Raw genomic sequence first — 24,396 nt, 5'->3', positions numbered from 1 at the left:
CTGACGACTCTTATGCAGCTACAGAAAGCATGAATTCGGTTGTGGTTCTTACTGATGTCAAAAGTGTTTTTGTGTTATTAGTTTAGTTCTTTAACTTAACTGAAATTTTATTATTATTTTTGAGTAATCCACAAAAAAAGATAAATAAATAAATAAAAACTGAGCAATTCCAAAGACTAAATTCTTTATAGCTGGACTAACTGCACTATTTCAGCAGGTTATTTAACAACACACCAGAAATGTTGGTTTAGTAACGGTAAAGAGTAACGATAGTAAAGAAAAAACTCCGATGCTACTGCGTGAACATCCATGGTTTTCTTAAATCAGTTTCAAAAAACCTCACAAAAACAAATCCAACATGACTAAAAGCTCCTCCTCTCCCACTTTACATTACATATGTAACATTACAGTCGATCTACAAGACCTCTGATCTCGTTTCCATTCACAGTCTATGTACAACGCAGGCAGACAGAAAGGGACTCTTCTTGCCCAGAGAAGAAAGAGGCTCTTAGAGTACATACAAAAACACTCCGACGCAGTTTTATTGTTTTCTTTTTTACACTTTCGCTGAGAGACAAACACAAAACACAACTGACTTAGTTACAAATTAAAGCACTGCACTGTACAAAATATTTTGTGAATTGTGCTGGTCAAGAACATTTATATTTATAATGCAGATCTTTTCCTCAAGTATACACAGAGACACCGTCACACACTCACAGGCCGGTGGACCTGTCCCAGTGAAAGCATTATTCCAGTGGGGGTCTGAAGCAGTGCAGCAAATCAGCAGTTATTGTGATTTGAAACCAGCCCCTGCTACTCCATCCAGGTCTACTGAAACTCTGGTTCTGGTGGGATCTGTTCAGATATGGTTGGATGTAGACTGACATCGTTCAGATTGAACTGAAGTACACTTCAGCTCAGAGCAGCGTTTCTCTTCTTTGACCCCTCTCCTGATTCTGCAGCCCATCTGTTTCTTCAGTGCTCTGAAAACACAAGATGAAACTCGGCTCAGGATTGAGCGACGCGTTTAAAACTGCATCCTTCTCCCTCTGCTACGACAAAACCCACAAGATTTGTAAACTGAATGACTTATTTTCTACTGTTTTTGCTTGTTAAATTCGTTGGAGGCTTTTGATAAGAGATTGCTAAAATAGCCCACTGTCAGTGCCGTGTCCTGATGCTGTGTGTGGAAAAGCTCAGGGCTCTAGAGCGACCTAGTTTCAATCGCCAGCTGTGGCGAGTGTGGAAAGACCATGGCCGCCAACACTGCAATTGTGACTGGTGCTAACACATTTTGAACTAACACGCTGAATCTCGGCTTCACACAACTGAACTCACAAGGCGGCAAACACATTAGCCCTCTCCTTCCCTTCTCACTGGGTGTGAATGGAGCCCCCTAGTGGTCCGCCCCTCTGCAAACACCCAGTAGGGTCTCTTACTACAGGGAGTGCAGAATTATTAGGCAAGTTGTATTTTTGAGGAATAATTTTATTATTGAACAACAACCATGTTCTCAATGAACCCAAAAAACTCATTAATATCAAAGCTGAATGTTTTTGGAAGTAGTTTTTAGTTTGTTTTTAGTTTTAGCTATTTTAGGGGGATATCTGTGTGTGCAGGTGACTATTACTGTGCATAATTATTAGGCAACTTAACAAAAAACAAATATATACCCATTTCAATGATTTATTTTTACCAGTGAAACCAATATAACATCTCCACATTCACAAATATACATTTCTGACATTCAAAAACAAAACAAAAACAAATCAGCGACCAATATAGCCACCTTTCTTTGCAAGGACACTCAAAAGCCTGCCATCCATGGATTCTGTCAGTGTTTTGATCTGTTCACCATCAACATTGCGTGCAGCAGCAACCACAGCCTCCCAGACACTGTTCAGAGAGGTGTACTGTTTTCCCTCCTTGTAAATCTCACATTTGATGATGGACCACAGGTTCTCAATGGGGTTCAGATCAGGTGAACAAGGAGGCCATGTCATTAGTTTTTCTTCTTTTATACCCTTTCTTGCCAGCCACGCTGTGGAGTACTTGGACGCGTGTGATGGAGCATTGTCCTGCATGAAAATCATGTTTTTCTTGAAGGATGCAGACTTCTTCCTGTACCACTGCTTGAAGAAGGTGTCTTCCAGAAACTGGCAGTAGGACTGGGAGTTGAGCTTGACTCCATCCTCAACCCGAAAAGGCCCCACAAGCTCATCTTTGATGATACCAGCCCAAACCAGTACTCCACCTCCACCTTGCTGGCGTCTGAGTCGGACTGGAGCTCTCTGCCCTTTACCAATCCAGCCACGGGCCCATCCATCTGGCCCATCAAGACTCACTCTCATTTCATCAGTCCATAAAACCTTAGAAAAACCAGTCTTGAGATATTTCTTGGCCCAGTCTTGACGTTTCAGCTTGTGTGTCTTGTTCAGTGGTGGTCGTCTTTCAGCCTTTCTTACCTTGGCCATGTCTCTGAGTATTGCACACCTTGTGCTTTTGGGCACTCCAGTGATGTTGCAGCTCTGAAATATGGCCAAACTGGTGGCAAGTGGCATCTTGGCAGCTGCACGCTTGACTTTTCTCAGTTCATGGGCAGTTATTTTGCGCCTTGGTTTTTCCACACGCTTCTTGCGACCCTGTTGACTATTTTGAATGAAACGCTTGATTGTTCGATGATCACGCTTCAGAAGCTTTGCAATTTTGAGACTGCTGCATCCCTCTGCAAGATATCTCACTATTTTTGACTTTTCTGAGCCTGTCAAGTCCTTCTTTTGACCCATTTTGCCAAAGGAAAGGATGTTGCCTAATAATTATGCACACCTGATATAGGGTGTTGATGTCATTAGACCACACCCCTTCTCATTACAGAGATGCACATCACCTAATATGCTTAATTGGTAGTAGGCTTTCGAGCCTATACAGCTTGGAGTAAGACAACATGCATGAAGAGGATGATGTGGACAAAATACTCATTTGCCTAATAATTCTGCACTCCCTGTAGTCCAGGACCGTGGGCTTAAGCAAACGGCCAGAACAGCTGAACAGCTGAACCGGACCCCTGGATGCGGTAACGCATGCACCGAGTCAATTACAATTTTTTCAGCATGTTTCTTCCCGTCTTTCTAACTTCTCTCCTCATGTCGTCTCTCACCATTGGCCCTTAGTTGCAGTGCTCCTCCTCTGCTGTGAGATGCTGTAGATCTCCTGAAGCTGTTTTTTCTGGTCATCGCTGAGCGCAGCCGTCAAACAATGGTACCATGCTGGATCAGTACTCTGGACCCCTACAGACACAGACAAACACACAGCACAGCTCTAGTGTCACGGTGGTTTCATGCATCATCATCGTTTTATTTGTATAGCACTTTACGAACACACCAGGCAGACCAAAGTGCTGAACAACACAGATCAAAACAACAACCAAATTAAAAATACCATCAAATCATTACGTACAATAAAATAAATAAGAAGGTGTCAGTTTCCTACAGAGTTAAAAGCCAGGGAATAAAAATAGGTTTTCAATCTGGACTTAAAGACCTGCACTGATGACGCTTGTCTAATTTGGAGGGGAAGGTTATTCCAGAGCATCGGAGCCGCAATTGAAAACGCTCGGTCTCCTCTGCATTTCAGCCGCGACTTAGCGACCGACAGCAGCAGCTGCTCAGCTGAACGGAGCGAGCGAGGAGGAACATGCGGCTTCAGCAAGTCAGAGAAGTAGACAGGAGCCAGACCATTTAAAGATGTAAAAACCAATAAAAGGACCTTAAAACGAACCCTAAAATCAATGGGAAGCCAATGCAAGGAAGCCAGAACCGGAGTGATGTGATCGAATTTCCTACTACCGGTTAAAAATCGCGCCGCCGCATTTTGCACTAACTGCAGCCGTGACAAGGTGCCCGACCCGACCCCTTTTAAAAGGGAATTACAATAGTCCAGACGTGAGCTGATAAAAGCACGAATAAGAGTTTCCAAATTGGGGTTGGAAAGGAAAGGCTTAACCTTCGACAGGCGTCTGAGGTGATAAAAAGCTGATTTCACCACCCCATTTACATGACCTTCAAAAGTAAGCGCAGAATCAAGTTTAACACCAAGATTAGTGACTGAACTTTTCAGATGAGAGGTCAAATCACCAAAATCAACATCTGGAGAATCAGTAGAACGATGCGGGCCATATAAAATTGCTTCCGTTTTGCGACCATTAAAATTCAAAAAATTATTTGCCATCCATAATTTAATATCGCTAAGACAGTCAAGCAGTGATTGACATGGGGAGGTATCCAAATGACTAAAAGGTAAGTAAAGCTGACAGTCATCGGCATACAAATGAAATGACACTCCGTGTTTACGAAAAATCGCACCAAGGGGGAGTAAATACAGCGAGAAAAGTAATGGCCCAAGGATAGGTCCCTGGGGCACACCCCAAAGCAGAGGGGCCACAGAGGAAGCGGCCAGCCCCAGCTTGACACAAAAACTACTTTCGGAAAGATATGATTTTATCCATGTCAATGCCAAATCAGAAATTCCCACACAGTGGTGTAAGCAGGAGATCAGCAGGTCGTGGTCCACTGTGTCAAATGCAGCTGTCATGTCCAATAACACAAGCACAGCATATTTACCAGGATCAGTAGCAACAAGAATGTCATTCATAACTTTAACAAGAGCTGTCTCTGTGCTGTGAAAGGGCTTAAAACCAGATTGGAAGACAGTTGCGAGTCATTCAAATAATCCAACAGCTGGGTATGTACAATCCTCTCCAAGATCTTGCTTAAAAGGGGAAGCTTGGAGGTTTAAAATTTGACATAATAGAACTATCAAGGCCAGGTTTCTTAAGTAAGGGGTGTATGACTGCATGTTTAAACCCACTAGGAACTTGACCGGTTAACAGACTAGTATTGATAATTTTCAGGATATAAGATCCAATGATGGGAAATACTTTTTGGAGAAAGCGGGGAGTAACAACATCGTTCGGGGAGCCACAGGGCTTAGCATGTAGCACCAACTCCTCTAAATCACGCAGAGAAATCGGTGCAAAAGCAGAGAATAGGCTTGAGCAAGGAGCATACATGGCCGGCTCAACAATAGGTGGGATCAGAGGCCTCAGGCTAGCAATCTTGTCCACAAGGTAATAAACTTATTGCACATAGCCTCAGAGGACGGCAACAGGTCATAACCCTCCAAGTTAAGTACAGAATTTATAGTATTGTATAAAACACGAGGGTTATGAGAGTTGGCCGAAATAAGTTGAGAAAAGTAGGAGTGTTTATCGGCCTTAACTGCCCTCTGATAAGTTTTCCAACTAATCTTTAGGGCTTCCAGGGAGACATGCAATCTATCTTTTTGCAGGCGTTATATGCTGCTATAAATGGGTTATACTGCTTTACAAAAAAGTTACTGAGAATCACATTTTTGTCAAGGACGGTCCCATCTGTGTTTATCCTGTTTCGTTACCAAACTATGTGGAAAAATAACAGCATAAATACAGCAGAGCAATGAACTGATCCCACTGCAATGTTTTTGTATGTGATATTAAAAAGTTTCAACTTCAACGAATCCAATCAGAGCAAGAATGTAAACATGCAGTTGCAATAGGCTGGTTTCTGAAGGTTACGATAATGTCTTGTATTTGTCACAGTGAGTGAACAAATAAATATTTAAGTAAAGAATAAAATGGTATAAAAGGAGAGGCAGTGGGCCTCAAACTGTAGTGCACCACAGTCACTGCAAGCAGGGCGTGGACGAGTAGGGGAGTGAAAGTGAGACAACTAAGAAGCATCACCCACCTCCAAGTCAACAATATTCTCTAACAGCAGCACAAAAACTACACACAGATGGTTTGAAGAAGGGGCCACGCTGTTGACCCTTTCTCGAAACTTCCTAGATCTTGGTTGCACCTGAATGAGCCCGGTCCATGAAGCACCATGCTGCTTCCTAAAGGACCCGAAGATCTGCTCCCAGTGTCCCGGAAACAAACAGTAAGGTTCTCTCTAACACGTGAATGATGACCTACTGAGCAGGGCAGACGTGAAGAACTGATACTCGTCCTCTCCATTGTCGTAGTCCAGAGGCGTGCTGTACTCCTCCAGAGGCGTTCCCTCAAAACCATCGTCATCCCAATAGTCATCTTCATCGTCGTCATCATCATCGCCTCCTTGGCCTGCTGGCATGCTGGACTGCTGCTGCATGGTGTTACAATTCTCATTCACCTCATCTTCATCACTAGGAATCTCCTCTGCCGTAAACAAACACAGCCATTTAGAGTGAGGTACCAGGATTTAAAGAGAGATTATTTTCAGCGTACAGTTTGATTTGGGGACTGGCTCACAAACTAGTGCTGGCCCAGAAGAGGGGAGTCACTATAGGTGGGTCGTGGTCAACAGACCAACTGCTTATGGTTCTGACACCAAAGCAACTTTGTGAACAGGATCTTCCCAAGAGTTTTCCTATGTGAAAGAATACCACAGCATCTTTTTGTAAGGGTGTAATGTAACCTTTAGTCTGTAGCTATTACAAAATTACAAGCTAGGCCGGTAGGAAACCTGGTAGCACAGTGCAGTCTAATGAGACATTGTACTAGTTGCTGCTGAAATCTCTAAAGAAGCTGACAGTTATAGTCAGCTCAGTCTTTTATGTATTTCCACACAATCAGGATTATTTTTTATTTTTTGGTAACATTGGATCTTTAGCTTTGAAGTGGTTAAATATGGAGCCCTGCAAGGGACAGTGGAGAAAAAAAAACACATGAAGATCATGTCGAGTTACTCTTGCAAGATCTCGTAAAATAGGTCACATCCTTTGCAGGTCACATTTGAAGGCCAAGTTGCTATCCTTTGTGGCCCAACCTATCCCAGAATTCATAGCGTGGCCCAGCCAATTCCAGTTTCCAAAAGTGGCAGCAGCTTCTTAGTTTTAATGTTTCTCTTTCTGGGTCACAAAATAAACTTTTAACATATTTTCAGCCGTGAATGTAGCTGTGTAAACTTCAGATATCTGCTCAGTTTATCAAGACATCACATATTTGCAAAAGTGCTCCGACGTTTTCGGAGACGTCTGTTACCCACCAGCTCGAAGCTGACCGGGAGGTCGCGGCCCACTAGAGCCAGGGGGAACACCGCACTCCCGGCACACCGTGCCTCGACCTCCCGCTCAGCTTCCGTTAACAGCTGTGCTGGTTTTCATTTGACAAATGATTTCAATATTTTAGAACTTACTAATAAAAACAAAGGCCAAACAGCAAAATACCTAACATTTAAATATTTAAATAATACCCCAGGTTATTCAGAACGCTCACTGAACACATGCAGTCACTGCCTGCATTTTAAAACTGACCACACAGCTGGCTACAACTAAATAAGAAACACATTTTAAATACATTAAATGTTAAAATGTAACGGTCAAGTTAACATTCATGATAACCGTTTCCTTCGTTGTTGTTGAACCGTGAGCTTTACTGACCTCTTGAAAAACTACTTCAGCTGTTAGTGAGGGGAGGAGCTGTTTGTCTGACTGCTGTGTGCAGCTGTGTGCAGCTGTGTGCAGCTGGAGGGGCAAAGACGGCACAGTTGATATCGATATTGTTGCAAATGAGTATCTGAATTCAATATTAATTTTTAGCATCAATTTTTTTGACAGCCCAGTTAAGAGAAAACTAATACACTCGAATCAAAATATTTACATGTCCGAGTAAAAGAATGACGCCTCAATCACAACAATAACAGCAAATACATTTATGAGTGTGACCCACCAGAGGTAGAGAAGGTTTAAGGACCCAATTCCTTTATTTTTAACCGAAGCAAAGTAGAGCAGAGAGTGAGAAACATAGTGCAGCTAATTTACACTCAGCGCTGGTGAGTTCAGTGGCTAATTTGACTGACTCTTTCTTCTGTTGTTGGTGCCAACCTCCTGCTTTCTGCTCTATTCTCACCATTCTGGTCTTCGTCTTGAGCCCCTGCACGGGCAAGCAGCTCTGGTTTGTTGATTAGGCGGGAGGCATTAATGTGCTTGAGGCCCAGGAAAAGGAGGAGAATGGAGGGGACAATCTGGGCAGCCACTGCATCCAGCACTGCTGGCCGGCTAGGAAGCTCGATTAGCACACTCAGTCCGATGATGCACATCTTACGGTCATGGAGTCTGTAGAGTGAATCAGAACAAGGCAGTTTCTGAGTGTTCATACAAATTAAACTGTCATCTGTTAATTAAAAGAATTAATGAAAGAACACCTGTTGGTATGTGGGTGCCCATTACAGAGCTGGAGTTACAGTGATGCTAGACTGGAAGTAGGTGGAAAACAGTCTGGCTTTGCTCAAAGCTCAGAAAAACAGATCCAAACAGTTCTAAATCTATGACACGGTGTCTCTATGGTTCAGTGATCAACATTTCTCACTGATTAGCTGTCGAATTTATTTAATTTGTGTTTAAAATGAAAACATAAATCTTCCTGATATAGAGCCACAGGAAAACGACTTCTTTCTCCAACTCGTCAAACCGTCTGGACTTTCTTGTTATTGCTGCAGGATCTTTACATCACAATATAAATAAATATATAAAGCAATAAAACTGAATTAAACTGTCCCTCCCTTCATAGCAATCACAGCTTCACTCAAAAACTTCACAACATGAAATTTTTAAAATCACAAGAGAACATTGATCCAGAATTTCTCTACCCTAACTCAGTAGTTAGCATCAAAGGACTCTCTTTGCTGCCTTACCCCAAGAAGAATTCAGTGTCATTCATCCACTGGTTGATGAAGTGTGTGGTTATGGGCTGCGGGTTGTGTGGAAAGTGCATGTTGTCCATCGTATGGATGAGCAGGGCTGGATTGTAGTAGAGAGCAGCAATGGCAACCTGGAGACACATTGTCCTCAGCTCACTGGATTTCACCCCCCGCATCAAACGCTCAAGCACTGCCTCCACGAAAAGAGGGATGCACTGTAGAAACAAAAGAGCAGAAAACATTGCACTGTTTCCTCAGAATGTCAGCAACATGTGGTTTGAAGCACAGTGTGCTTGAAACATGCAGGTGAACAAACTGGCATGACTCTGGCTTCCCAGCTTTGGGCATAATTACACCGACAGAGAGAAACACTTAGCGACACTTCAGTGTTCTGGCTGCAGGACGTTAGAAATAAAGGAAACGGTGCTGGCTGTGTGATAAGTAGAAAATAAAGGTACAGAGCTGCACCTGACCTGGTCAATGCCTCTGCCTTTGCACTGCAGGATGATAACCTCCAACAGTTTGGCTGCATGACACTCTGCATCCTCGCCTGAATCCATGGACAATACCTTAAACAAAAAGGCTTACTGGTCACAATGCAGCAACAACATTGGAAAAAAGCTGCATGTTTGTTCCTGATGATATTTCTGTGAACCACAGTTCAACACATCTGGAGCCAGACCTTTTTGCACATGCTGTAGATGACCTCTAAGTGCTTCGGACTGGACAGAAGCATGTCCGTGTCCACAGTAACGTAGTTGTGCAAAAGCGGCATCATATCTGTGACATAAACACAATTCATACTTTGAACTCCAACAGTGTTTTCATATAAGCTTTACCCAACATGAATCAAGAGTTTTATTATTATTAAGTTAATAGTCATTTATGTTTCATATTCTTGGAACTATGTGACACAACCTCTGTGTATTCACACAAAAATCATTTGAATCATCTGCAGCTGTCTGGGGTTTTCACAGACGTGTAAAAACTCCAACACAGCAGTCAAACTTACAAAACACAAATGTGTATTTCTTTAACAAATATGGTAATAGGCTGATGTGTCACTGTCTTAATGTGGCTACATGTCACTTTTTTTGTTGTTACCAATTTGTGGTTTCACAGCTATTGTGATAACAAAAAACTGTTTTATGATTAATATTTTAAACGTGTGAAATATGTGCTTGTTTCTGCCTCTCAGGGGAGATAATTTCCTCTATTTCCTGTTGGACAGTAAACTGAATTTCTGGGCAGCTGCAGACGGTTAATTAGGTTAAATAACACGTTTAGAAGGAACTTAAGCAGACGTATTTTATATAATTTGAAAATTTATGGACAAAACAACACAAATACAACTTCTGCACGTATCTAGGAGGAAAATACCACATACAGTCAAGAGTTAGTGGAGATGAAACTGGGTTTAGGACATACCTGTGAAGTAATCAAAGCAGTCATGCTGGAAGACCTCATACAGGACGCCTAACAGCTGCCACATCTGGGGGGAGATGGTCTGACAGGTAAGGCCAAACGCCAGTGACAGGATCTCCTCATAGAATTCTGCAGTGGTTAAAGAATGACAATGATATTCTGCCACATCGTTGAGATACAAGAGAAAGACAATCCAACACCACTAACAGGAAACAGAGTCATCTCGGTGCTGTTTACAGACCACTCAGCATGAACATGCAATCTCTACACATATTTCCATTAAATGCAGGAGATAAAACGTGACACCAGTGTATGAGACTGCTTCCCTTTGAGTAGACATGGAAAAATAATCTAGAGATCACTGTGGCTCTTGATAAAGATAGCAAGGAATGTATTTACTTGAAATAACAAAATTAATTCATTAACAAAATTTGGAACACTTGCAATATCTAGGACGAGGGAAAAGTGTGAAAATGTGCAGGACGACAGAATTTGAAAAGGGAGGCCCCGCCCCCCGCCAAAAAACAAAACAAAACACACTCTTTGGACTGCCCGTGCACACACACCTGCCATACCTATGATGGGTTTCTGCAAGACCAGGCCAATCACCTGCAAACAGATCCCCTCTAGCTGCTGTGTGATCTGAGAGATGAAAAGAAATAATGCGTCAAATATTACATTCACCACTGTCCCAAATTCAAATACTTCTTGCTGTGTGCGCCTCAGACCTCTTTGTGGTCTTCCATTACGGTGAGGATGGTGTCAATTGTACTGAGGATACCAAGAGCCATGACAGTCTTATCTTCGTTCTCCTCGTACTCCTCACTCTGTAGAACTCTTGTGAAGATCTCTGCCTGCCGAACACACACAGTGGTGTTTCCCATCACTTCACTGACCTTGATTCATTTTGTGGACATCCACATTAATCTTAACTCTTACCTTGCCCTGATGTTTTTCACGAGTTTTACCCCAGATCACAGCTAAACTTAAAATAAAACTAACTTAACCTAAAAGTAGCTTCATCTGTGTCTTACTCAGGAGAAGAAAAACAAACCCACAATCTCACACTCACACACACACACACACACACACACACACACCTGGATGCTGCATGCTTCCTTAATACCTGATTAAGCTACAAAATAAGTCTGTGTTGTCGTCCTACCAGGTTCTGTGTCATGTCTACAGCGATGACGGCCACTTCCTGGTTGTACTCGCAGATCATTTTCTGAATGACGTTGGTCAGGTCATCGTTCTCCGTTTCTCTGACCACATGCAGAAGCTCCTGCATGACTTGCCGAATGTAAGGCCTGATGTACAGCTTGGCTTTATAATGAGAAAAGATTGAGTGAGAAAATGAGACTAAATCTGTGTATGGGAGATGATCATATTTGCACTTATCAGTGTTTATGTTCTACCAATATTCATAAGTGCTTCTACTACTACAATGACAACCAGTCTCTAATCCCTACTTAAAGGAATACCCATGTCTCCTTTCTTACACACACATTATTTTTAAATAGAAGCTTGGGCCTGTGATGGGAAAGAAAATAAAACCAAACTTGAAAAACGAGAGAAATTTACAAGAAAAAAAAATCTGAAAAATCGAAGCCAATATCACGTTACTTTTCAAAGTTATTATAACTTCCTGCTAATACCTCCCTCAAAACATTCATTTTCACAACCCTGTGATGGGACTGATTCTGATTTCAGTCAAGCTGGTAAGGTGCATTGTACAAATGTCAGCTTTAACACACAGGAGTGAATCAGCTGTCCTCCACAGACCTTGTTCCTGGTTGCTGACCAGCGTCTGCAGAGCGATGGCAGCCTCCACCTTGACAGGCATCTCTTTGTCATCTATCAGATCCTGTTTGACCAACTCCACAGCATTCCTCAGCACCAGCTCGTCATGGAAACGCAGCGGACTGAAGGAGTGCAACACCCAGCAGGACTAACAAAGGAGAGTATCCCAAGTTTGTACAGCATCCATACAATTTCCACCTTGGTCAAATTTGTGAAAGCAGTACAGCACTAGTCCACATCAGCTTCTAGTGCAGCTTGTAAATAATGTAAATAATTCCTCAAAAAAAGGTCATCTTTAAGTTTCATTTAATGAATATATGCCCTACCAGTGGTTATTGCATACTTTTCATTAGTTTCAATAGCCACTGGAATACATGATTCAAATAAACTGGAATTATTCCAGTTTAGGTCCTAAACCTAAATGATGAGTTTGTACACGCAGTTCAATTTAATATAGAACTCAAATACCTTAACTGGATATAATATGGGGTTTTTTTAGTTTTATGAAATAAACACAGGGTGAAAATTATACATACAGGATTAAACTGCACCCACATTATTCATTCAGTGGTGACACATTATTAGCCATCATGACACTCTTACACTGCTCTACCAAGGAGGGAGGAAGGTTCACTCACCCTGGCACGCAGGTAACCCAAAGGAGAGTTAAGCAAGGGGAAGACGTAGTTCTGAAGCATCAGCTCCATTTGCTCCCTGTACAGCCGCTTCTGTAGGACCAGACATGCAGAAATGCAGCGAATCTTGAAGCTGATTACTTGATAAAAGTGCTCGTTAGAGTTCCTGTGCTTGTCTCTGTGTACCTTTAGTAAGAGCTCAGCCAGAGCTCCGATGCAGTGCAGCGCTCCATCCGTCCTGCAAGGATCAGCAGAGGGCTCCATCAGGATACGATGGCAGAACTCCATCATTTGAGGCAGGACCTGTAAAATGAATACAGGACATCCTGCAGATTACATTTACAAGATCTGTGTGCAGAAACTAAAGCTTGTGGCTTGTGGTAATAAAAATAAAATACACTGGCAGGAAAAGAGAAAGAGCCCTTTTTTCATGTGGTGGAATAAACTATAATATAATATCAATATCCCTGGGCAAAGGGCTAGTTGCCACATACTGTGTACAAGCACTCTGGTTCCTGTGGATGTGCGCTATCATGCCCCCCCCCCGCTCACCTCTTTCCTCTTGCGTGCAGCTTTACACAGCAGGCTCTGGGCAGCAGTGACTGGGAGAGCATGGTCATCATAGAGGTCTAGATACAAAGATGGATACTCTCAAAAATAACATATTCCCAGACATGACATGCACTCACCTTCACCACTCAATGTTATAGCAATGGCCAAAAATGACTTTCTCTCAGTTTCACTTTTAGGGTTTTGGGTTTCTTTGGTAGGCAAACTCCAAACTCAGATATGCTGTTGTTGCCTTTGCAATCTGCAGATTACAGACACATGGGGACCCCCTGTTCCTGTGCAGAGCAGTAGGGGAACCACAGCAACACTAAGCAGAGACTCCAGAGTGTGCACAAGTAATTCAAGACTAAAACTCTAGTATCATTACAACCCTAATACCAGGATACTTGAACACTTACTGAACTTCATACGGATATACTCATATGGATCCTCTTGCCATAGTTTCTCGTCCTCGTCTTTGTAGCACATAAGAGGAAAGATGACCTCCTGGCATATGGTCTACATGAAACAAAATCTTCATAATATTAATGAGATTAAAGATGATTCAAGAGGGAGAAATAAGACTGGCTTTATTAAAATAAATAGACAATAAAAATGACCAGAGTGGAAAAAGTAGGGCAGAAATTTGTAACTATGTGAATGATTAAATGATGAAATCACAGACAGAACAACTTTCAGTCAGCATCCATTCGTTACTCTTTAATAAAGTCAACTTTGAACTGAGTCCGAAGGACTCCTCTCTAAAGTTCCTGACATTTTTGGTGGAATAGTACCTTTAAGTATTTGGTGAAACTAAATTCAGATCGCTCTAAACTGAATAAGAGGGTCTGGTCCGATCAGGAACAGGCAAAGATCATATTCCTTCATGCATGTCCTACCTGCATGTGCGGCTTCATCTGTTTCCAGGTCAGTGAGTGTGACAGACCCTGGTTGAGGTAGTTGAGGCACTGCTGTAGGACCTGAGGAGTAACATACTGCTTCTGTCGGTACTGGTCCACCACCTTCAGCAAGACCTGGATGGATAACACACCGCACAGGATGAATAACCACCGTCGCTCATAGGATTAGTTGCAACAAACTGTTAGTCTTGATGTTTGCTCAATACTCCAGGTAAGCAAATCCCCAAAAGTTGATTCTGTTCATCTGAAAACAACAACACTGCAGATGTCGAAGCAGAGCAACTGCGGACAAACGTTTCAGCCTGTCCCAGCAATGCAGAGCCGGCAGCATCACCAGCATGACTTGGTAAAGACAGCAACAGGCAGACTCATCTGGCTTGGTCAGTGTAAAATACGCTGCTGCGATCTTCACACCCCCGTTCTCTGTTGGGGGGTGGGGGGCTGAGGGGAGGAGTTGGCGTCTGGGATGCTCCCTGCTGCTGCAGGACCGGGGGTGGTCTGCTTGTCTCCACCCCAGAGCAGAGGGCAACATCTCCTGGCTCTGGGGGCAGACTGCCCCTCTGGTAACATCTCAGGACCCCCCATCTGTGGGGACCCCCCACCACACTCCCTGCTGGTGGCTGATGCTCTCAGCCGCCGGCGCATTGGTGGTTCTCGGCGTCCGGGGCTGGGCGCTCGTGGCTCAGTCGGGCTGTGAAGCCAAACTTTCATGTGCTCTATTTTCAAACCCGTTATCTCAGGAATTTCCAACCTCTCTCTTAATGTTTTCCAAAAACACCATGGCAAGGAAGTTATCTTCCGCCTGTTCAAGGTTCAAGGTTCTGTTTTGTAATACCAGGGATTCTCATATTTTCCCGTCTCTCTTGGGCAGTCATCCAAGTCTCCAGCTCCCTCTGAAGTTCAAGCAAGTCCAGAGCGGTTCTTCACTTTTCCCTCCGAAAATATCCTTCAGGCATTTCAGGTAGAGTCTGTAGAGTCTTTACTTGCACAGAATTCTTCACTAATAAAAGTTTCTCAGCTCCCAGTCATGTTGTTAGCGTTGGACTCTCCGGTTGTTACGACCATCCTTTAATCTAGGAGATGTTCTTTTGTCTGCCTTTAGGCACAGCATAAACGCCTTGTGAATATCACATAACCTTGAATTTGGAATGCACCTAATATAAAATAGCATTTTCAAGTAGATATTGAAGAGCTCTTGAGTTAACCTGTTGCTGTCATGCTGAGGAACAAAGCCAATTAGCACGTAAAACAACAAGAGTGCATGTTTACTGACTGTAACGCACAAATACCACAAAGATACGTATCAACTACAGAATCTACATTAAAGATCAAAGTCAGAGTGTTATTTACCGGACATTCCCTATAACTCAAACAGACTCAGTGACACATATTTACCTGCTGGATCCCCACTGCATATGTCTTCAGGAAAAAATCTGCAAACTCGTAGTACTCTTTTGTCACGTTTCCTGGGCTTCCATATCTGTGATTCACATCAGAAATACAGGAATGCTGAAAAGGTCTTTCTGCCAAACCCAAATCTGCTCGGTAATGATTTAACAGCATTTCTGGACTCACCGTTCAAACAGTCGCGTGATGATGCGCAACGCCCACTTTTTACACTTCCACCACGCCAGCTCAGGACGGTCATCCTCATCCACCTCCAGTGTCTCCTAACAAACACACTGTATGGTCAGCACTAGGTCCTCGTGAAGAACACATTCATTAGAATTTTAATCCGTGCGTCTAGAAATACTATAGAAACCTTTATTTACGGGGTTTTTAACTACACTGTGGAGCACTTGTGTCAGTGGAAAAACGTTTCTGCACTGATGATGCCGTTTTGTGCCACTCAGCTCTCACAATAACTGAATGTCTCAGCAGAAGTAAGCTTCTAACAGTTCAGGCTCACGTGTGTAATTGTAAGATTGTGTAATATGAAACCAAATGAATGTGGTTTGTTTGGACTTAATTAAAAAAAAAGTTCATTATAGACTTTTTTTTATTAAAACAAATGTTCAGCACAAAACGTTTGCTGGTTTCTCTGTGTCTGTGTGACTCTCCCACAGTCCACAAGCATCCATGCTGGGCTGATTGGTAATGCGAGGCAGATAAAGGGCTGAAAGCGCATAGAATAAGCATGCTAGTACTTTAATGATCATTCTGTGACTAGAATTAAAGTGCAATACACAAGTTTTGAAAATAAAATCCCAAACCTTAAAAGGATTTACCATGTAAAAGTTGATTCTGTTCATCTGGAAATTTGCATATTAATGATCCGTAATGTGAAAATGATCAAGAAACTGTGAGGTCAGCTCATAAACTGACCTCACAGCCTATTGTTCACTAGTGGTCCTGGTTTCAGTCATTATGCAAATGTACTGTTTATAAGATTGGGGAAACCTGCAGTCAGAGACTGAAGACGTCACTTGGACGAGTGACCACTGAAAACGCTACGTGCAGATGAACAGAGTCAACTTTTTGGGATTTCCTTATCTAGATGATTGAGAATGCATCAAGACGTCACATACTGTTGGATTTGTTAAATCACATTGTGTCTATATGATTCGGGATCTTACAGCTGGGATGTCTCGGTCCATTATGGCTCGGAGTATTTCCATCCACTGAGTCATCACTGTGTTGTTGATCAGCTGGAGAGGCAGCGAATACTGCAAGAAAGAAGAAGTACGTTCTTACTCCTTTCCATTACGACCACCTGTCTACTTTCTGAAAGCATCTCTGAGCCTTTCCTTAATACATAAGTCACATCAGCGGACGACGACAGTTAATCTGAATAAACAGCAACTGCTGCTGTTTGTACCAGTGTAGTGGAGTTTAGGGCACATTGAAAAGTGTGTAATTAGGAATAAAAAGGTGCAGGACTGTAGTCCCTCTCACCCTCTTAGCATTCAGTCTGGCCACAGTCACATTCTGTAAGCTCAGCATAAGACAACTGAAGGAAACATATCAATTTAGAGCTACATGTGTCAACAACTACAACTACATGTTTTGACATGAGACATTTCAAAGTTTCAGTGTCTGGCTTTTTAGCACATGAAAACATCTGAAAAAAAGCTCACACACGTGCACACACACGTGCACACACACGTGCACACACACGTGCACACACCTGTACAAGAGCATGGAAGATCTTCAGGATCTGTTTCTGAATGAGGACTGAAAAGATTGTGGCATCAACCAGAAGCTGGCTGATGAGTTGTTGAATCCTGGGCAGGAAGATCTGCATGGCTGCAAGCAACGGCTCCCTCTCATCTGCTTTCCTGTACCTGAAGCACACACATGCGTGATACTTACTAAATGATCTCAGTTCAAATCAGAACGTGCTTCAGGTTGTACACGTCATTCTCCTTCAGCTGTTAGACTGAAGCAGAGAGTGCCTTATCTGCTTCTGTCTCTATAATGCCTTGCTGGTCTGAGAGAATTTCTTTAAATGACATTACACTGTAATATGGAAGCCCGCCACTAAAAAAACACCCAAACAGAAAAAAGACAAATATCCATAACTCGAAATTTCGACTTATATTTCTCCAAATTTCGAGTTAATAACTAAAAATTTCGAGTTAGCTCTGCCAATCAGTAATCTACGTGAATGAGGTCACTTTCTTGTTACCCGGAAGTAGGGCTGCTCAATTAATCGAATTTTAATCACGATTATGATCTGGGCTTTCAACGATCATTAAAAATGACTGAGCCGATTATTAGCCCCTCCCTCATTTATCCGCGACACCTTAAAGGCCGGTCCGTGAAAATATTGTCGGGCATAAACCGGTCCGTGGCGCAAAAAAGGTTGGAGACCGCTGATTAAGAGGACCCGAGGGAAGCTCGGAAAGCTAAGCAGGAGTTATTTGGAGAGTGACTGCCGTTGGTTGAAAAGAGAGTTTAAAAAAAAAAACCTTCAGTGGTGTTGCACACCATTTTATATTATTTTTTTAAAGTCATTGTTAACCCTTTAAAGCCGGTCAGAGCAGCACGCTCCGTTTTGCGTAACTATTTTTAAATCCCTGTAGAACCTGAACCGTGTAAGCTAGCGCAATAATTTGTTTTGCATATGAAACCGGAGGAGTTGTACTTACATCTGATGCCATCAGCTTGTCCTCGGTCACGGTTTCGTTCCACATATAGCTTTGCAAAAATTGCATAAAAAGCTCTTGCAGGAACAAAAACATAATATTCCAGAAACAGGCTTTGCCGTTCCTATCAGCTGTTCGTAACACTTCCCACAGTGAAATGATGCACCTGCTGTTTTCTTTGCAAATTTGCATCATAGGATTGTTTTTTGTTTTTCCTGCAGTATATAAAAATTGCTGTATCTCCAAAATAAAACTATGAAGACACTCAAAGTAAATTTCCCGTGGTGGGAAACTATTTTTTGCAACTTTATTGTATTTAAAGTTTTGAGGGATAAACCTCTTAAATTTCTCCAAGTAGAAATATATGTAAACAAAACAAAAGCAATTTTCAATTTTTTTTGTAGTTTATTGCACTTTTTTGCAATTTATGTAATTACTATGGACTTAATGCATACATATTATTAAAATATGGGCTATAACAGTTGTATTGATGTATAGCAACTTGAAATGCTCCCACAAATGGCACTACAGCATGTAAAAAAATAATAATAATAATAATATAAGCTCTGGTGGACTTGGTTCTATAGTAGGTCTTAAAGGGTTAAATAAATATCATCAAATAATCGTGATTTCAATTTCAGTGAAAATAATCGTGATTATCATTTTTGCCATAATCGAGCAGCCCTACCCGGAAGCATATGGCGCAGAGCAACGCGCACTCAAAACTGGCGCTTTTGCAAGTACGTCTGCTGATAGTAACACCATGTGATTCAGCCAATAACACAAGGATTTCATCATTTTTGAAGCCAGGCTGAAAACACTCAGCAATCTGTGCATTCATGACTGGATGTAATACAGCTTAGCTGTAGCATTTGTGCCTGAGGGCTTCAGCTTCCGGGTGACAAGGAAAAGACGTCACAGTTAATAACTCCAAATTTCGAGTTATGGATCCTTTTTTTTAGTGGCAGAAACGGGCTTCCATACTGTAATGTTATATTTTCTGGCACAAAGATGTAAACTGTAACTAGCTGCACATTTTTACTAATTGTAAAATAATTAATACAGTGGAACCCCGACTTACGAAATTAATTCGTTCCAGAGGGTCTTTCGTGAATCAATTTTTCTTAAGGCAAAGCACCTTTTTCCATCGCCTTTTGAGTGAGGCGATGCTGGCTGAAGACGAAGGAGGAGGTTGAAGAAAGCATGCGTATGCATGCATACATATGTACGTATACATGTACATAACATTATGGAATTTTATTTAATTTTTTAATATTTTCTGTTTTATCTACTTCGTTACGCGGGCATTTTGCCGTACCACAGGCCTTCGTAACATGAATTCTTCATTAAATGGGGTCTTCATAAGCCGGGCTTCCACTAGATTTATAATGCACCTCAAATGAAGCGATTTAGTTGGTTGCTAGCTTTGCTACAGATAAGGACAAAAATGACTAGCCCCACTGTGACATTTAAAGTTTCAATGTTCTGAAAGTGTTTTTAAAACAGAACAAGCCTTGGTTTGCATTAGTCATTTCCAGAGATCTCAATGCTAAAGACACAGCCTGTATGTTGGGGAGAGGAAAAACACAGATTAATCCCAAATTTCATCATCAAAATTAGACAACAGAAATCATATTTCTATTGGTTATCTCTTGCAAACATCCAGGAAAAGCATCCGAGTTCTGGAAAGCCTTCAAAACGTACCTACATCACTTCCTTCGGGAATCAGTTTGGAATGCTTTCACGCTGGGAATTTGCTTTATATACTCGTTGTCTAACAACACAGTATCTCCAATTTTATATGTTCTCCACCAAATATTCAGAACTGTAAAAACTAATTTGCGTTTACCTCGATAAACCACACGATGGTCTACAGTAAACTGTCCCTCCTTCGCCTCAGTGCTGATATGATCACTGCTCCTGTAACTTGGATTTTTAATGTAACACGTGTTACAGGCAAATACGCAGATGACAAGCCTGAAAATCCACAGTCTGCTTTCGACAAATTTCAGAAATCTTTTTCTACATCAATATTTATGAGGTCACCAAAAAGTATCCAGCCTACAGTCCATATTCAGATCCTTCATGGCCGTCAGATTAAAACTGCTGATTCTTATAAAACTTCAGCTTCATGCCAGATGAACTTTAAAAAAGTCATGTGGTCCCCAACCCCCGGGCCACGGTCCGGTACTGGTCTGTGAGTCGTTCGGTACCGGGCCGCGAGACTTGAGGCTCTGGTGTGAAATTTATGGTTTTCGGGGTTTTTATCGTTAACTCAGCTTCCCTGGGTCTTTTCCTGTGTTGTAGTCATGTGTCTTATTTTGAAAGAAATAGTTACATGTTACCATAGTGACCAGGGAGCATTAAGGGGCAGAGAGGAGGATGTTACTCTCCATGTTGTTTCAGGATTTCAGCATTTCAGGAGGACGCTGCTAATAAAGTTACACAGTGAATTCATCTTTATTATTATATTTACAAAATACCAGTTTTTGTCTCGGTCGTAGGATTTTATTTTGTCGTATTTATCCGCGACACCTTAAAGGCCGCAGCGTGAAAACATTGCCTGACATTAAACTGGTCCGTGGCTCAAAAAAGGATGGGGGCCGCTGGCCTAAGACTCAATTTTTCTTTTGCACACATATCACTCTTAAAAAGGGGCCCTGACCTCAATTTCACTATCTTTTCAAATAAAGGATTTCAGATGTAATAAAAAATAATAATAACCCGTTCTGCTCTCCAGACGTGATTGGTGGGTGGGCTGAACATGAACAGGTTACTTACTCGTATGTTTTGACCAGCTGGTAGAGAGCCAGCAGGGTTCCATACCAGCTGCCGCTGTTTGGAGACTGCAGGTACATATTGATCTTGTCCACAATGGCAGTCCAGCGGCCGGGGAAGTCATGCTTGATGATGGCTCGCAAACACATGGTCAACTGGGCACTACAGAAAAAAGAAAACAATATGTGGCGTCACTATCATGTCGTGGGCACTATTCAAAGGGCTTTTAATGGTTGAAATAGGTTAAGATCTAAGAGAAGGGGAAAAGCTGTCCTGAGTGAGCAGGTGTATGCACATGTGCATGTACCGTATGGACTCTGGACAGCGGATGATACCCTCCAAGATCTGATCTCTGATCTGCTGCCGGTCGTTCTCATGGATGTTGAAGGGAAAGACAACCTCCCCGACAGATGGTTCCCTGTCCTGCCAGTACTGACTCACCATGTTCTTCAGGTAGATTGCAGCTACACACACCGAGACAATCAGACCATCATCACACAGGTCATATAGCTAATGTAGTTTCACACTGTTCATTTATTTATGTGCTTCTACAAATCACAAAGACTCCATTTAAAACACTGGTCTGTTGATCCATCCATCCATCCATTCACTTCCGCTTATCCTTTTCAGGGTCGCGGGGGGCGCTGGAGCCTATCCCAGCTGTCATAGGGCAAGAGGCGGGGTACACTCTGGACAGGTCGCCAGTCTGTCGCAGGGCCAACACACAGGGCCTGTTGATATCTAATATTTTCTTAAGGCTGAGAAACCACACGTGCCAATCCAAATCTTTAACCTTTCAAGTTTGGTGTAAAACCCCGACACACTCCGACACACTTCTGCTACTCCAAATACTTACTAGTGAAGTGCTTCCCAAATGGGAGGCCATGGCAGCTAGTTTTAGACATACTCATACAACAGTCTCTCAGCAGGTCAGTGCTATTTTTCTAACTACTAAATAATGATGGAAACAGAGTGACCAAAACCAGTTAGCATCTTACCTGCTTGGCGAACAGGAAACTCTACCTGCTCCGACACAATGATCTGAAGCAGGGTAGGGGCGAAATTAATGATCTTGTAGGACTGAAACACAGACAGATGGACAGCTTCAAAATTTCGTATGTATTCAAAACAATATTAAAACATTTTTAAACCCAAAGTTTTTGGAAATGAAATGTAAGATGCCAAAGCTGCAGCTCTTAAAAATGGCCTCTGAAGCATTCACCAGTGTGTAACTGTGTGACCGGTAAAGGCACTTAAACTGCAAAGACAAAGGATAAAGAGGAAAGTGTGAGTGAATGAGTGAAAATAACACTGATATGAAAATTCTACCTGTTTTGCTGACTGCAGCCTGCGCATGCAAAGACTGTGCTGTGCAGGTCTATGTGCATTAGTGGTGTGATTCTCTTTTATTGGCCCACTCATGCAGCTGCAGCACCCCACAGACACTGCAGGCCATCAGTACTTATTGTCGCATCACTTCATCACAGTATATACAGTCTAACTGTTTTTATAATTTGGCGCCATCTAACATTTCTGTCTTGAACAGTGCGAGATTGATTATTATTATTATTTTATTACCATTTGTACTTCTGTCAAAGTCCATTCATGGTCCACTCGCAAGAGAATATTGGATCCTAGACAGATGTTTTCTAGAGGATTGCAATTCTCAGCTGTTGGTCAGTGAATGTATTCTGGCCTTTGTAAACTTTCCAATCCCACATCAAACCTTCTGTTGTTCTCCACCTCCTCTCCGGCCAGCTCCCCCTTTCCAAGATTTGGAGTTAAATACTTTTTGTCTTACTCAGTCTTCTGCATCCTGAAGTACATCTTATGCCTGCCATGAATTCATCCAGGAAGATGTCAAAGTTGTGACATCGAAGACTTATCACAGTTATTTCTTTTGAAATTGCAGACAAATTAAAATGAAACTTCAACAAACACACCAACCTTTTCTGTATAGCTTTGCAAACTAACAGTGCAATAGATCCGTTTCCGAGAAAGAAAAACAACACAAAGTAATGTGCGATCTCAGAGATGGAGAAAGAAAAAGAGGACAGAAGAAGATACGATGATTTCTTTTCCTTTAAAAAAAACGAGGATTGCCCAGCAGGTGATAGTTGATAAACGGGGGGTTTAGAGCTTCGATGTAAAGCTTATATAATCACACAATGCATGTGTAATTAAATAAGGAGTTATTACACAGTGTGAATGCCCACAGCTCAAACCCATTTAAGATTTACCAATTCAAGTTTCAGTCATGATGCAGCCAGCGTTAAAATAACACAGCATAAACATTAGTGGGTTTCTGCATCATTCTGGGTAACTCAGCAAAGCTCTCAATCGCCAAATATTGCGATCCTTTTTATTATTCGGCCATTGAAGGCAGGAGCAACAACAGAGAACTGGAGGAAGTCCTGAACTCCAGTGCTGACATGAGAAAGTTTGGGAAGCCCCGCTGCTGACCGTCAGCTCGTGATGGCTGTCAGAACTGCCTGCTATTGTTCTCCAGGGCAGCTGCCGCAGTGACTGTCGGGGTACCGGTTAGACTAAATGCTGATCTTAGGCCTAATATATGCATCTGAACGTTAACCAGGTAAAGCCGAGCGCAAGCCCCAAAACACGGTCCGCCATCCTCCACAAACACCAGCAGCCCTCCTCGGCTCGAACGAAAAAAGAAAACAAGCAAACCAAAAACTATTTAGCTCACCCACCTGATTGAGTTCATTTTCTGCCGCTATCCTCAGGTTGGGGTCGATGGTTCCCTTCAGAGCCTGGATTATACGGTTGGGATCCATGTGTGTTTAGTTCCACGGTTCCGTTTCTATTTTTATTCTCACATTCATGAAACTAACAGAAGCTAACGTTTCTGCACCCAAAATTCGTGCCTTTTGCATCCAGTGTGGCCTAAACACGAAAAGGCTTCCGGTAGTAAAAAAACACAACGTCCGGTCAGAGCATTCAAAATAAAAGGCTTGTTATCGGACACATGTTCAGCATTTTGTTTAAAGGAGCGGAGGCGAGTTTCTGTTAAAGACACGTCGGTGTTCTTTCTGCTAATGTCCCGACACCTTTACAGCGCTCACATCAGTGCTGCAGGCAACGACCTGTCAATATTGGCTCGAGTTCTTTTTTTAGGCGGTTGACATTCAACATTTTATTGTATTACCGCCACCTGCTGGGCTGGAGTGTGAATACGTGACTCCAAAATGCAATATTTCTGCAAGGAATGGGAAGTTCCTATAACCCGCGATTATTCCCTTTTCCTGCCGTTATGCTCATTTAAATGAGCACACAGTTACACACAGTTACACACCGTTTGTATCTATAATTTCAGTCTCTCAAAGAAAATCCACACATGTGGAGAAACAGCACAAATAAGTAAGTAAAATTAATACATAAGTAACTAAACACGTAAATGAATGACATTGTACATTAGATGTGAAAGAAAATAAATATTAGTATTAATAATATAATAATAATA

The 24,396-nt window shown here is 42.2% G+C and overlaps 1 protein-coding gene across 3 annotated transcripts; it reads right to left on the bottom strand.

Annotated features, from left to right (window-relative positions):
* Window positions 1-524: 524 nt before the first annotated feature.
* ipo8 (importin 8) lies at window positions 525-24,029 on the bottom strand. 3 transcript variants are annotated; one of them, XM_086268770.1, is made up of 25 exons: window positions 23,627-24,029; window positions 21,914-21,995; window positions 21,223-21,379; window positions 20,919-21,077; window positions 17,177-17,333; window positions 16,626-16,715; window positions 15,625-15,719; window positions 15,445-15,529; window positions 14,029-14,163; window positions 13,549-13,648; window positions 13,133-13,209; window positions 12,767-12,883; window positions 12,584-12,673; window positions 11,928-12,093; window positions 11,308-11,468; window positions 10,871-10,996; window positions 10,709-10,784; window positions 10,146-10,271; window positions 9,400-9,497; window positions 9,191-9,286; window positions 8,712-8,932; window positions 7,928-8,133; window positions 6,014-6,235; window positions 3,161-3,290; window positions 525-986 (listed from the first exon to the last, which is right to left on the bottom strand). In XM_086268770.1, coding segments are annotated over exons 1-25 (3,057 nt in total). In that variant the 5' UTR covers window positions 23,711-24,029; the 3' UTR covers window positions 525-985. The 3 variants fall into 3 exon arrangements, with proteins under 3 accessions (XP_086124896.1, XP_086124897.1, XP_086124895.1); XM_086268771.1 differs by having other exon boundaries at window positions 10,718-10,784; XM_086268769.1 differs by lacking the exon at window positions 525-986 and having other exon boundaries at window positions 3,157-3,290.
* Between the last annotated feature and the right edge of the window lie 367 nt (window positions 24,030-24,396).

This window comes from Aulonocara sp. 'chitande type north' Nkhata Bay, linkage group LG17 (assembly GCF_057382095.1).
Source record: "Aulonocara sp. 'chitande type north' Nkhata Bay isolate Kocher_YH1m ecotype deep benthic linkage group LG17, A_spYH_male_GT1.1, whole genome shotgun sequence".
NCBI classification, from domain to species: Eukaryota; Metazoa; Chordata; class Actinopteri; order Cichliformes; family Cichlidae; genus Aulonocara; species Aulonocara sp. 'chitande type north' Nkhata Bay.
Note: the sequence above shows the minus strand (reverse complement) of the source record. Positions and strands in the feature narration are given on the sequence as shown.